The sequence below is a fragment of the Platalea leucorodia genome (genome assembly GCF_965183815.1).
Source record: "Platalea leucorodia genome assembly, chromosome: 4".
Classification (NCBI taxonomy): Eukaryota; Metazoa; Chordata; class Aves; order Pelecaniformes; family Threskiornithidae; genus Platalea; species Platalea leucorodia.
The window spans coordinates 43,629,184-43,640,851 of NC_138826.1; the positions used below are offsets into that span (position 1 = coordinate 43,629,184).

Below are 11,668 nucleotides of genomic sequence, written 5' to 3' on the forward strand. Positions count from 1 at the left end.
TGGAGTTATTCCTTGTAAAGATGAGTTTTTACTAAGGTACAACAATGTATGCATGCAGCAATCCCTTGCCATCAGCCTAATGGGAAGCTCCAGGCTACACAGCTCTTCACCACCCCTCAGCCTTTAATACAGTTTTTCTGTGCATAAATTGAATGTCCTCATCAGCTGTGTTTTCCCACATTATCACCTCAGGCCACAGAAATGTAAGATAATCCATCCAATAAGTACTCCTCCATATACACATTAAGGGCTGCAACAGGAACAGAGCTGGGGCTTGTTCTGGTGCTTCCCAGAGTAAGACTGATGAGAATCTTATAGAAATTGTTTAGATTCACTTTGGCTGGGAAATCCCGCAATCACACAAAAGCAGCTGCATATAGTAATACGAGTCCTTCATATGCCAGAGAGTGTATCGGATAACACTCGAAACAGCCAGTAACAATCCTACATGGAAAGGCATGTCAAACTAACAGCTTTCAGTCTCTTAGGACACCTGAGAATGACAACATTATACAGGCACAAACATACTTCACTCACTAAGGCCCAGGTTCAGAAAAACATGAGCATTGAGGGTAGCACTGAAACTAATGCTTAACTATAACAACATCCTCCAGTTCCCATGAGTCCAAGTTCTACATTACAGACCCAGACTTCTGCTAAATTCTTCCTTAGGTCAATAAATGTCTTGTCTGCGTGTTTCAATAACTTCCAATAGCTGCAGGATATCTGAAAGCAACTCTCAATAGCACTTCAATGATATTGCCTCAAAGAATAGCAAAAAACTTCAGCACCTCTCCTCATTTTGCAGTCAGCTGCCTCTGCTGGCACCAATAGTACACTGTTTCTTGCAGATTTCTGCCCAAGTGCTGATCTTGTGCACATGCCCAGATGACAGGCTGACCAAGTACTCAAAGCTTCAGCTATCACAGAAACCAGAACTAAAACGGGTCTGTGAGATCCATGCAGCCACTTGCTGCGACCAGCACAGAACCATGCAGTTCTCAAGGCATATGGCCTGCTCTGGCTTAGTCCTGCGAGGAGTTGTGACTGCTTCACTTGACATGTAAGACTACACCAGGACCCAGTCCCGGCCAACTGACCGAAAATTATGCAGCAGCTTCAAGGAGAGCAAAAGAACCCAGAGACTGTTCTTGTATTATACAAATAAATGAATACTGATTTTGTAAGTGGAATGGCTGCCGCTTCGCCCACCTTCAGTTTTTGCCATCATAATTTAGAGTGAAGTCATTGTCCATGACTACTTTAAACCATCAAGTTATAGCTTCAGCTTAAACGAATGGCTGGCTCCTGCTGAAAAAGTGTTTGCCTTTTTCACCTAACTCCCTTTCACCAGATCATTCCACAGGTCAGTTCAGCTCTCTAATCTGGCAGAAATTTGTACAGCTCATTTTGCCAGAGTAGTCTTCTATCAGTTTAGCAAGCTAAAATGGATCAGCAAGGAGTCTACAGTTAGCCTAAAGAGCGGGAGCACAAAATCGGGAGCAGAGCAGGGGAGCAAGGAAATGGGAGCAGCAACTCCTTTTCTTCTGCAGGTCATCTCACTGTTTCTGAAGGAAATATACTCTTGGTCTCAAGACAGAACAGTTTTACACCATCCCAGCAGTAGCAAAAATAGTTGTTAAAGATGCCATATTCTATAACAGGTAAAAAGAGAACGTAGACAGAAAAGCCTAGCAGAAATGCAGGCTTCATAACTGGGTAGCTACCCAGGAACTGGTCTGGATAATAGCTGAATTCTGCCAAGTTCATAAAATTTCCTTACGGTGGCTTGTAGTATTTTCCCCCTCTCTCTTTCTGCTCCTAACACTGGAGCAATTCTGTTCTACATTCTTTAAACACCTGTTCCCTGACTGAGTTTACAGCAGAAGTCTGATAGATAGCTGGGCAACCATGATTCAGGCAGTGACAGGAGAGCAGGAACAAGAAGATGACAAAACTATTTAAGCTGCAGGGCTACCTGAAAATGCAGGGATCCAGAAGGAAATTTGCAAATAGGTGCTTCAACTGCCTTCTAGATGAAGGCTGCTGTATCTAGAATTGTCAAATCACTTTCCTCCAACCTTAGCCATAAAGGATCAGACTAGGCATGAACAGTTTAAGTAGAGCTTGTTTTGCCTCCCGGCACAGGAACAGATGAGACGACCTTTGAAGGTCCCTCCCAGCACCATTTTCTATGATTCTACAACTAAAGATGATGATACAGAGTTCATATGCAGGAATGCTTATAATCCCCAGCCAAGGTTGAAAGCAACATTATGCTAAATACCACACATGCACGTGTGTTTCCCTGTAATACTGTCACACTTAGAAATAGGCCTATATCTACAGCACTTCCAGTCGACAACTTGGGTCGTTTCTATTGGATTCTCATCAAGCACTGGTTACACTCCTGCCACTCCAGTCCACAGACTCCAATCTAAGCTCCTGAAAAGGGATTTGCAATTACTGTACAAATCATGTAAAATTTCATTATACATGAAAAAGTTTCAATGGAAACAATGTCATTTCCTGTTCAAGAAGCTAGAGACAGATGAAGACCATGCCTGTATATGTGCATGCAGTGAGGCTCAGAGAATTTGAAGGAGTACCCAGAAGATGGGTCACAAGTTCAAGGTGACAGCGATGAGGAACAGCTGCTGGCTATGCACCCTTCAGCAGCAGGTGTACCCAGGCCCCAGAGGTTTAAGTCAGCTCTGCCAGTGACCAACAGACTTACAAGACCATCTGTCTGGGCACAAACTGCACACAGCCTTCCCAGTTTTGCTGCCCAGATCTTCACCATACACAGACAATACAGAGCTTGTTATGGATTAACTAATGAACAACTGTTTAAACCAATAGACAGTCCTAGTTCTCCTGTGTTCATTATCTGGATCCTACGTGAATGAGAATACTGCCTCTTCTTTTAGCTGTAATATTGTCTTTTTCTGATCAAGCACCTTTCCTTCACTTCGGGGCACCCCTTAAGGCACTAGAACCTGGAGAGGTTATATTGACTTGTACTGTTTTTGCTTAACAGATGTATAGGGTTACTTTATCAAAGTTTTGTTAAGTTATATTTCATACATGCCCTCCAGCAATAAGGCATGCTTTTGAAAGATCCTTTAAAAGAGAGTTCATGTAATAAGTTTTGCTTACTCACACTGTAGAAATAAGAAAGCTCCTTTTTTTCCTATGCCAGGTCTCCACACAATCTCCATACAGACACTTAGCTCCCTCTATGTATGTGCAGCCCCTTGCTTGAGAAATGCTATCACCCTTCTCTACCCGATGTCTGACTAATCAACAGAATTAAGACAAATTCTGAGAAAGCACTCCTTGTATTTGTCTTGAAGTTTTCTCTTCCTGTGTCAGACCTGAGAAAGGGCCTCTGTGTCCATCAGTCTAATAAACCTATTCATGTCACAGAAACACACATGGTATAAATCATAATACCAACAATTTTGAAAAAACTGCAGATATTCACAGTGGAAAGCAATATTTGGTCACCACCTAATGCCCACTGTTCTCCGTTTCCTGTGTAAAATCATAGTAAGTGTAATCTAGAATCCACCTCTCATTCATACAAAACAGACATACGCACGCACACAGAGCATTCCTTGGGACTAGTTTTACAAATACATTCCTTACAGTTTTGCCTGATACAATTTTAAAAGTCCCCAACAACAGCATTTCCATTCTAACTCCTTACAGAAGGGAGATCCCTCAGCACTGAGCACCACACTGTCATGAAGCTTCTAGTGATACCCATCCTATATTCCTTCTTTCTCTCCCATTAATCCTAGTCATGCTCACATGTTCCACATAAAATCCCTCTCCCTCCTAAATGTTAACACCCTTCAAATATTTTTAGACTGTTATTATGTGTCCCCCCACCCTCCACCTTTCAGTCATCGCTTAGCCAAGCTATGTATATTTAGCTACTTTAATCTTTCCTCCTAAATCAGTCCCTTCAACTCCCAGAGCTCAATATTAAGTCTGGTATGCTTGTTGCTCTTCTCAGAACTCACTCCATGTTTTTGAGATCTTTCTGGTAATATGTTTGCAAAAACCTGTCCAGAAGAGTTTTACATGTGCTTGTTCTAAGGAAAAAGAGAAACCCAAGCCAGTGGACATTATTAATTTCCATTTTCCATGTCTGATTTTTTTCCCAGGTTTTGAATTTAATCTGAAATTTTAAATGTAAATGAACATTTTGTATATTTAAGAGCAGATTAGCAACTGGAAATACTTGGATCCAATTGTGAAAGTACGCAGTGTTTTTAAAAACGTAAAAAAACACTAAGGCCTTTTTACTAAACTTTTCAGAAAACAACTGGAAATGTGTAAAGTTATCCAGAAGCACAGCAGAAGCAAAACAATGACTTGCAACAGGGGAAAAGGCTGGCAAATGAAATTGGGACAGTCTCTCGGGTACAAGGCAGATGAGTGGATACAGCTACAAAGCATAAAGCTGGCTTACTAAACTAGAAATCAATTAAACTGGCTGTGTTATTTACAGTGCAAAAAAATCAGAACAAGTGCCTTGCTGACAATATACCACTACAGATCAACTCTTTCTTGGAGAACTACTAAATGTTTGAAATTTAGAAATGAAAAAGACAGAGGAAGAGCTAAAAGGGCAATATAATGTTGCTAATGAAGGAAGTACTTGAACATGACGAAAGCTTTGTGGCTGCAGACATATACAGCGAGAAAAACATAATCCTACACAACACACTTGGTTGTAAGCCTGACAGATAAAAATGGGACTACAAAGCTGCTAAAAATTGAAAGGGACAGGAAAAAGCATGTGCCCTTTGTTGAAACAACAGAATAAAGCCCACCAAAAAGTAGTCACAATAACTTTAATAACATGTAATTAATACACAATAAAACTGCTAATATATTTCTGTTCAGTACTAAGTATGTTAAGGAAAGATGCCACAGCGAGTACTATTAACTCTATCAACTGCAACAGCAAGCAGTTTCCTGGTTGGTTGGCATTTCAAAAGCAGTAAATTTCTGAATATTCAGGAAATGCTTGGAACTCATGGAAAAATATTTCTTTTTATGTTTGCATGGAGAAAACACCAGTTAAACTGACATACAGTTTAACATGAAGAACCCTAAACTCAGCTTACAAAGGAGATGGAAGGAAAAACTTGACAAACTCCAGCAAAAGTTTAACCTGTTGCAAAGGTGTCCAGAAATAGGGCTTCATCTAGTCAACAACAGAGAACTAAAACGACACAAAAGCAAAGTTGAAAGCTGACTCAGTGAAACAAAACCTTGTTATTGAGCAACTCCAAAAACAGCACACCTACTACCAGGAAAAGGAGGGAAAAGTCTGCATCCTGACCAACTGTCCACAAATCTAAGTTGCACCTGTCTTCTGGTGTTTGAAATGGGAGATTCGATTTTGTTACCAAAACTGTGGGATAAAGGGCTGTTCTGCGATTCACTAAGTCACAATAATGGAAGGGATAGGAACCGTGATATCTCCGAGGGATATCACAGCTGAAATCCAAGTTTTGCAATTACCTGGGCCAGCCAGTTCAGTGTAAACTGAGCACATTCTCAGCACGTTCCAATTGTTTTGACTGAAACATCATCAGTTGAGATGCTAAACTAGATATAGAAGAAAGCATTTGAAGACTGACACCTTGAAGGTTTTCATATTTGTAATAAATAGCTGCCATGCTTCTCCCTCCCCTCGAGGAGAAGTAGTGTTTATGAACTGAGACAGGCAGTGCATGTTTTGTGCTTCTTTGGGTTTATTTGTTTACTTTTCAGTTTTACTTTTAGTGACTTTTTGAGGTCGGGGAAAACATTAACTGATAACATATCTCTGAGATGAAGGCAATATCCTTCAAATTTAGCTAGTCACTTCAGGGGTGGGATGGACCACCTGTGACATGGTAGTTTTTGGCATCAGACTGACCTTTTATGCCAGCTTAATTCATGTCGCAGGCTCCAGTTTTTGCAGTTCACTGCCTGCTCCAGGTTTTAACTAGTAACATGGTTAACCATCCTTCTATCATTCAGCCTCTGAGCTGTGGGCATCTTTAAGTATTTCTTATCATCCATATCAGGGCTTTGACTCACAAACAGGTGGTACCAGCCTGGGAGATAGATGACTGCCCCCAGCTGTCTGCCCTACGCTGCTCAGCACAGAAATGGCTGAGCGGTTTGTAAACCAGCTGCTAAACTACTGCCTCCTACAGAACAGCAGCCTAACAAACAGCTGCCAATTCTAACTCCTCTTACAAAAAAGAGCTCCAAGCCAGATGTTTGTGCAGTGGAAGGGAACACTGGACAGCTAAGGCAGTAGCTCAGTTCTTCCAAGCTGTTACCTCCTCACTTGTAAATCAAGGCCCCAGCAGTGCTTTGTCAAAATAAATATCACTTTGCTAGTTACTATTTTTTATTTCTCTGTCCTCAGTAGTGTTGGGAGACTTGCTCTATTTAGCACTTCCATGCAAATCACACAAAGGTACTAAGCTTTTTTCCCCCTCTCCTTTCTCTAGACTAGTACTGAAGATGTGAAGAGACAGTGACTCTAACACTGAATTCTACGATTGCTTATTTGGTACAAATGCTACAGATATTATTTCTCCTGTGGAAAAACATAGTTGGAAAATGCAAGAGCCAAATTTCTAACATGGTACCCCCATGGTATTCTAGCAGGCAACGCTTATAAAAATTATCCTGCAGGACCTTAGTGGTACCAGAAGGCATCAGATCAGGAAGTTAATGGTGCCCTGGACTTGCTACCTGTAACATCAAGACAGTGATTAGGAGAAAAGATAGCATCCCATATCAGACAAGACAGCTTTTCATGCCTTAAGCAGAGACTGCTGGAGAGGACAGTGAGGGCTCGTACCCGGAGCAGTGCTGTGGCATGAGCTTATTCAGTCAGGATGCTGCCGCCAGTAATGGAACACGTCTAGAGGGGAAGAAGATAATGAAAGAAAAGAAGGCAGCAAAGACATCAAGACACAGATCATCAATGTACAGAGAAGAGCTTGGCTGACTTCCAAATGAAGTAGGAATCATGTCCACTCAGCAATCAGCAGTCATGTAAAGAGCTGTAAGCAGCAAACAGACTCAGAAAAGGCTAGGGAATGTGAGCATAAGGCCTGCGTGTAGGCTGAAACACACCTTTCTGTGCAATTTTAAATTCAAACAAAATATTGCAAGTTCTTCATATTGGCTTGGTGCACTTCAGCTTGTTCAACATGTTTGCTGGTAAAAGCTACTAACTTTAAACTGATAACAGGTTGCCTCACAACAGGTGAGAAGTATATAAATTGCACATAGAAGAGATCCCGGGACTTGGAACATCATGCCCAGAAAAGTAGTACCACATGAGCCACTCCTCAGTGAGAACCAGTGAACTGGTTCCCCTTTTGTCAGGGGAAGGGGCATATACAGTTCTCCATAACACTCGCCCTTTGGTTCAATGAGTTCTGTGCAAGTCGGTCATGGGACAGCTAAACAACCGTCCCTTGGAGGCAGGGCCGCCTCCACATACAGCTTGTCCTGTTCTGTGAGCTGGCTCTGAAGTGGTGAAGATGAAATCAGGGACTATATTTATTCTCCCTGCCCGGTCATATCTTTCTATAGATCCCAGGCTGGGCCCCGCTTAGTTGGCATGGATCCTGGAGATTAGTAAGCAAAGGAGGGCATAAATCAGTGCCTCAGGTTCTGTCAGGAGCACATCGAACCAACCATCCACGCTGGGAACAGGTGCACGGAAGGCAAGCAGGGACACTGTCCCATTTGGAGGAGTGGGGGAGGGCTTGCAGAAAAGCTGTTCATTTCTTCTCCCAGAGCTTAGCCTAAACTTTTCACCCTGCAAGTGGGTTATTTACTTTCTGCAGCTCACCAGTGTAGTTAACTAGAGACTCTCCACTAAACACCAGTCCATGCTAGGTCAAGCCCCAGCTAAATCTTGTTGGTTTCTGTAGGCCATTCTATTTCATATTTATTTTTGCTCTCACTCTTATTTCTTTTCTGGTCCATTTCGCTCTCTGCTCTGACACATCCACTGCAAAGCTGAAGTATTTCAGGGACTATGCAAAATGATTAGAAATGAAGACAGTCTTAAAACACAACTGTAATTTTTCACCAGTAATTTTACAAGTCACCTGTCATGAAAACTAGTGCACACTTACAGCAGCAAGGAGCATGTCACTAATCGATGCTTAATAACCATGGGGTGGATTTTCAAGTAATATTTTAGTTTGAGTAACATTTTAAGCAAGCATTGCTCCTGGAAGAAGCAGTCCTACCCTCATTTCAACCATGGCTGCTCATTCCCACTTTCATCATCCCTTCTCTAAGTACCAGCACAAGCAGCTGTGCAGTGAAACAAATCAGGGGGCATATCCAAATTAAAGTTCACTTTTTTCCCCTTTCTGGCTGTGGTAGTTTTCAAGCTGGATCAGTTCCCTGGTCAGTTCCATAGCACAACCACAAAAACGTTTGTGCCAGCATAGAGCAGGAATTGATGTCTGCATCAGAACATTGACACTTGCTGAGCCTCAGGGTGATCAGCCTTACTCAACATACATTGCTCTGTACAGATACAATGATGTATGTACCCAGTAAAACCATCCATTGTAGATAAGGCTGTGTAAACAAGACCCCACCCAGCCCCCATAGTGAGAGCAATCCATTCCCTAGCTCACGGAACAATGGCCCGATGGGTGGACAAAAACCTGCAGAATGACTCGTGAAGTGCTCCATAAGAAGCTTCAGGGCATGGTGCTCCCATGATGGGGCCTGCAAAGACATACGGATTCCAATGTAAAGGAAAAAAAGCAAGCACTGACTGGGTAGGAAGAGGGCTGCCTTCTATAAGATCCTTGCTAGTCCTTTGAGAAACAGTTTTAACACCTTGGGACTTTTAACCAAATATTGTGCACTTTCAGCCTTTGCTTTGCTCTTTAGTCACAGAAATACCATGTGGCTTCTTCCAATACTGAGCTAGAGAATCCAGCCCAGACCAGCTTTTTTGTGGACAAAATCAAGAGAGAAATTTTAACTGTGGAATAGGCCAAAAATCCAATTCAAAATCATGTCCACCACCTAAAAAGTTGACTTCTGCTGCAGCTGCAAGCCAGCGCTTCTCTGCATTCGGGGCTGGGTATCTAGCTAGCTAGCTGAGAGGAACCCACAGGTGAAAGACATTCATGCCAGGGCTATAAGAAGGCAAACTACAATGAAAAGGAGCAGCCAGAGAGGTCTGTTTTCTGCCCTTCTTAAGATGTCAAAAGTGTAGCTAGTTAAACTGTAGGTGTTTGCACACCACCAGCAGAGCCATTCAGGTGTTCAGGGGCTGAACTTCTGCCCTTTAGCACCAGAGACGCAGACCTTTACCCATTAGGATAACAAGAATGTTGGAGACAGCAGCAAGAGATACCATAAAAGATAGACTTAGTCACAGCATGAAGTCATTATATATCTATCCAAAAATTAGTTCAGTAGCATGCCCAGCTCTGGGATCTACTTTATTGATACTCCCCTGAAAAAGACATCTGTAATTCCTTCTGATCTGTGTGCATGGAACATTAAAATCTTCACTGATTTTCCTAAATACCACTTGAAGCGACCAACTTGGGATCGCCCGAGAGAAGAGTTCATTCAAAACATCATTTGGTACAAGGCAAGTGGCCTGCACAGGGCAGGCTGCCTGGAGTGTTGTGATGTGCCCTTTCTTTCTCCTTACCGTACATCTTGCCTTCATCTGACAAGATAATCTTCCGCCGTCCACATGGTGGGTAGATGGCTAGCGCTTCCTGGAAGCTCTGCTCAATGTCCGGACTCCACACACCCTCAGCGTCATTGTCAATGGGTTTGTCCAAGGCCTCGCTGCCCCCTGAGTCGTTGCTCCCCTCAGGGGAGGTGGGAGAACTCCACTCGTTGGAGGTAATGGTGCCAGCTAGAAACTCCAAGGTGCCACGCGGAGAAGCAGACTCAGAACCTGTGATGACAAACACATCCCATCTGTCAGTTAGAAATCCTTCTCTCTAGGAAAATGAGGAGATACTAAAGAGAAAACAAAACAAAACAAAAACCTCAGTGAGGAGGTTTACCTTAAATGGTAACTCAACCACGTGCCTGATTTCTATTACTGTTGAGATGAAAACCTTTTCTACAAATGCTTCTGATACAACAGCTTGCTCCTGTATCTCATTAACTCTCTATCACTTCCCAATTCTCCTCAGATACTATGTCTTCTGGCCTGTGTCTTTGTCTCCTGATTTCCTTCTCCCTCTGCTGTCATTATCTGTGTAACTGTTATTTAACTTTCTGAAGCACGCATGCAGGGATTCAAGTCTGTGGGAAAGACTATACAAAATAAAGCAATGATGAATTATCTAGTCATCACTGAGCACTGGAGTTGAAATTTTCTTAGATACTGTTTCACTGGATCAGAGTTAGTAGTCGGTGTCATTTTTAACACTGACATTTCTTCTTCTCAAGGATCAGCTGCACTTCTAAAAAGCAATTCCTGGAGCCAGACAGTTTATTGCAATGTCTCCCAAATCTCAGCACTATATCCTGGCAGGAGGAGAAGGCACCATGAGTAAAAGGACAAAGGCACTAGGTTGCAGGTCAAGAATCCTAGGCACTTAGCCTGTTTCTACTGCTCATCTTCAAAACGACCTTGGGCAAATTCCTTCAGTTCTCTGTGCCTCTCTGCCCCCTCATCCTTTACCAGTCTCAGGCTATTAGATTTGCCACTGGGCAGGAGCAGAAACTGGTTTCTCATTGAACCTAAGCAGGCAGCTGCTAGCTCTTGAAAACAATAAATTATAGTCTACTTATAAACACCTAACTGTAGAGGCTGAAGTCATTGAGTGGAGCTGCTAAAACACTCATTCAGAAAGCAACTTCAGACCATACAGACACTTCGAATCAACTATATAGAAGACAAATGGCTTCTAAAGACACAGATCATTCCCCTGCCTTAATCCCAAAGCTGTTCATTTACCTTTTTAATAGTTTCGTTATCAGAGCTACAAAGAATGTTCACAGCAGCAGATATGTATTTTACATCTCCATAACCCACCAAAAGCTCAGGAAACAAAAAGGAGATAATATTGGGCATTTGAATAATTTCTAGACACAGTATACTTCTTACATCACAGTGCAGCATTTTAACAAGTGGTTCACATGAACATTTAGAAAACCCAGTATACGACTTATTTCCTGTGAGAACGTTTGGAACACATGAACCACTGGAATGGCCTACCGCTCTCCATCCATCCATCCATTTCAGCCCCTGCACCAGCTTATTTGAATCCTCTTGACCCATGCTATACATTTTCAGACCTCTAATAAACATGGGAAGAAAGATAAAAATGGGAGGTGAGGGGGGCAGAAAGGGGAACTCACACTTGGCCTTTACCACTGGGACAAACATCCCAAGCACACTGTGAATGGCACCAAAGCAGGCAATGCGACTTTAAGAGATCCTGAAATGAACAGTAACAGTCACTTCCCTCACCAAGTATCTATCACCAATATAGCCCCTTTCACTGGCAGATGCTCAATAAAAATTTACACGGGTATTCAAGAGATTGTCCTCCTGGGGAATCAGTGTAGAGGAGTAAGCTTTCCACAGGGGGACTCTGACAGAGAAACAGAAGCTATC

At 42.5% G+C, this 11,668-nt stretch overlaps 1 protein-coding gene across 1 annotated transcript in view; it reads right to left on the reverse strand.

Annotated features, from left to right (window-relative positions):
* TEAD4 (TEA domain transcription factor 4) overlaps positions 1-9,861 on the reverse strand; it is a 46,265-nt gene extending 36,404 nt beyond the window's left edge. Inside the window, exon 1 of the mRNA XM_082309177.1 lies at positions 9,737-9,861. Coding sequence (XP_082165303.1) covers positions 9,737-9,743 — 7 coding nt within the window. The 5' untranslated portion in view covers positions 9,744-9,861. The remainder of the gene's footprint in view (positions 1-9,736) is intronic.
* Positions 9,862-11,668: the final 1,807 nt, after the last annotated feature.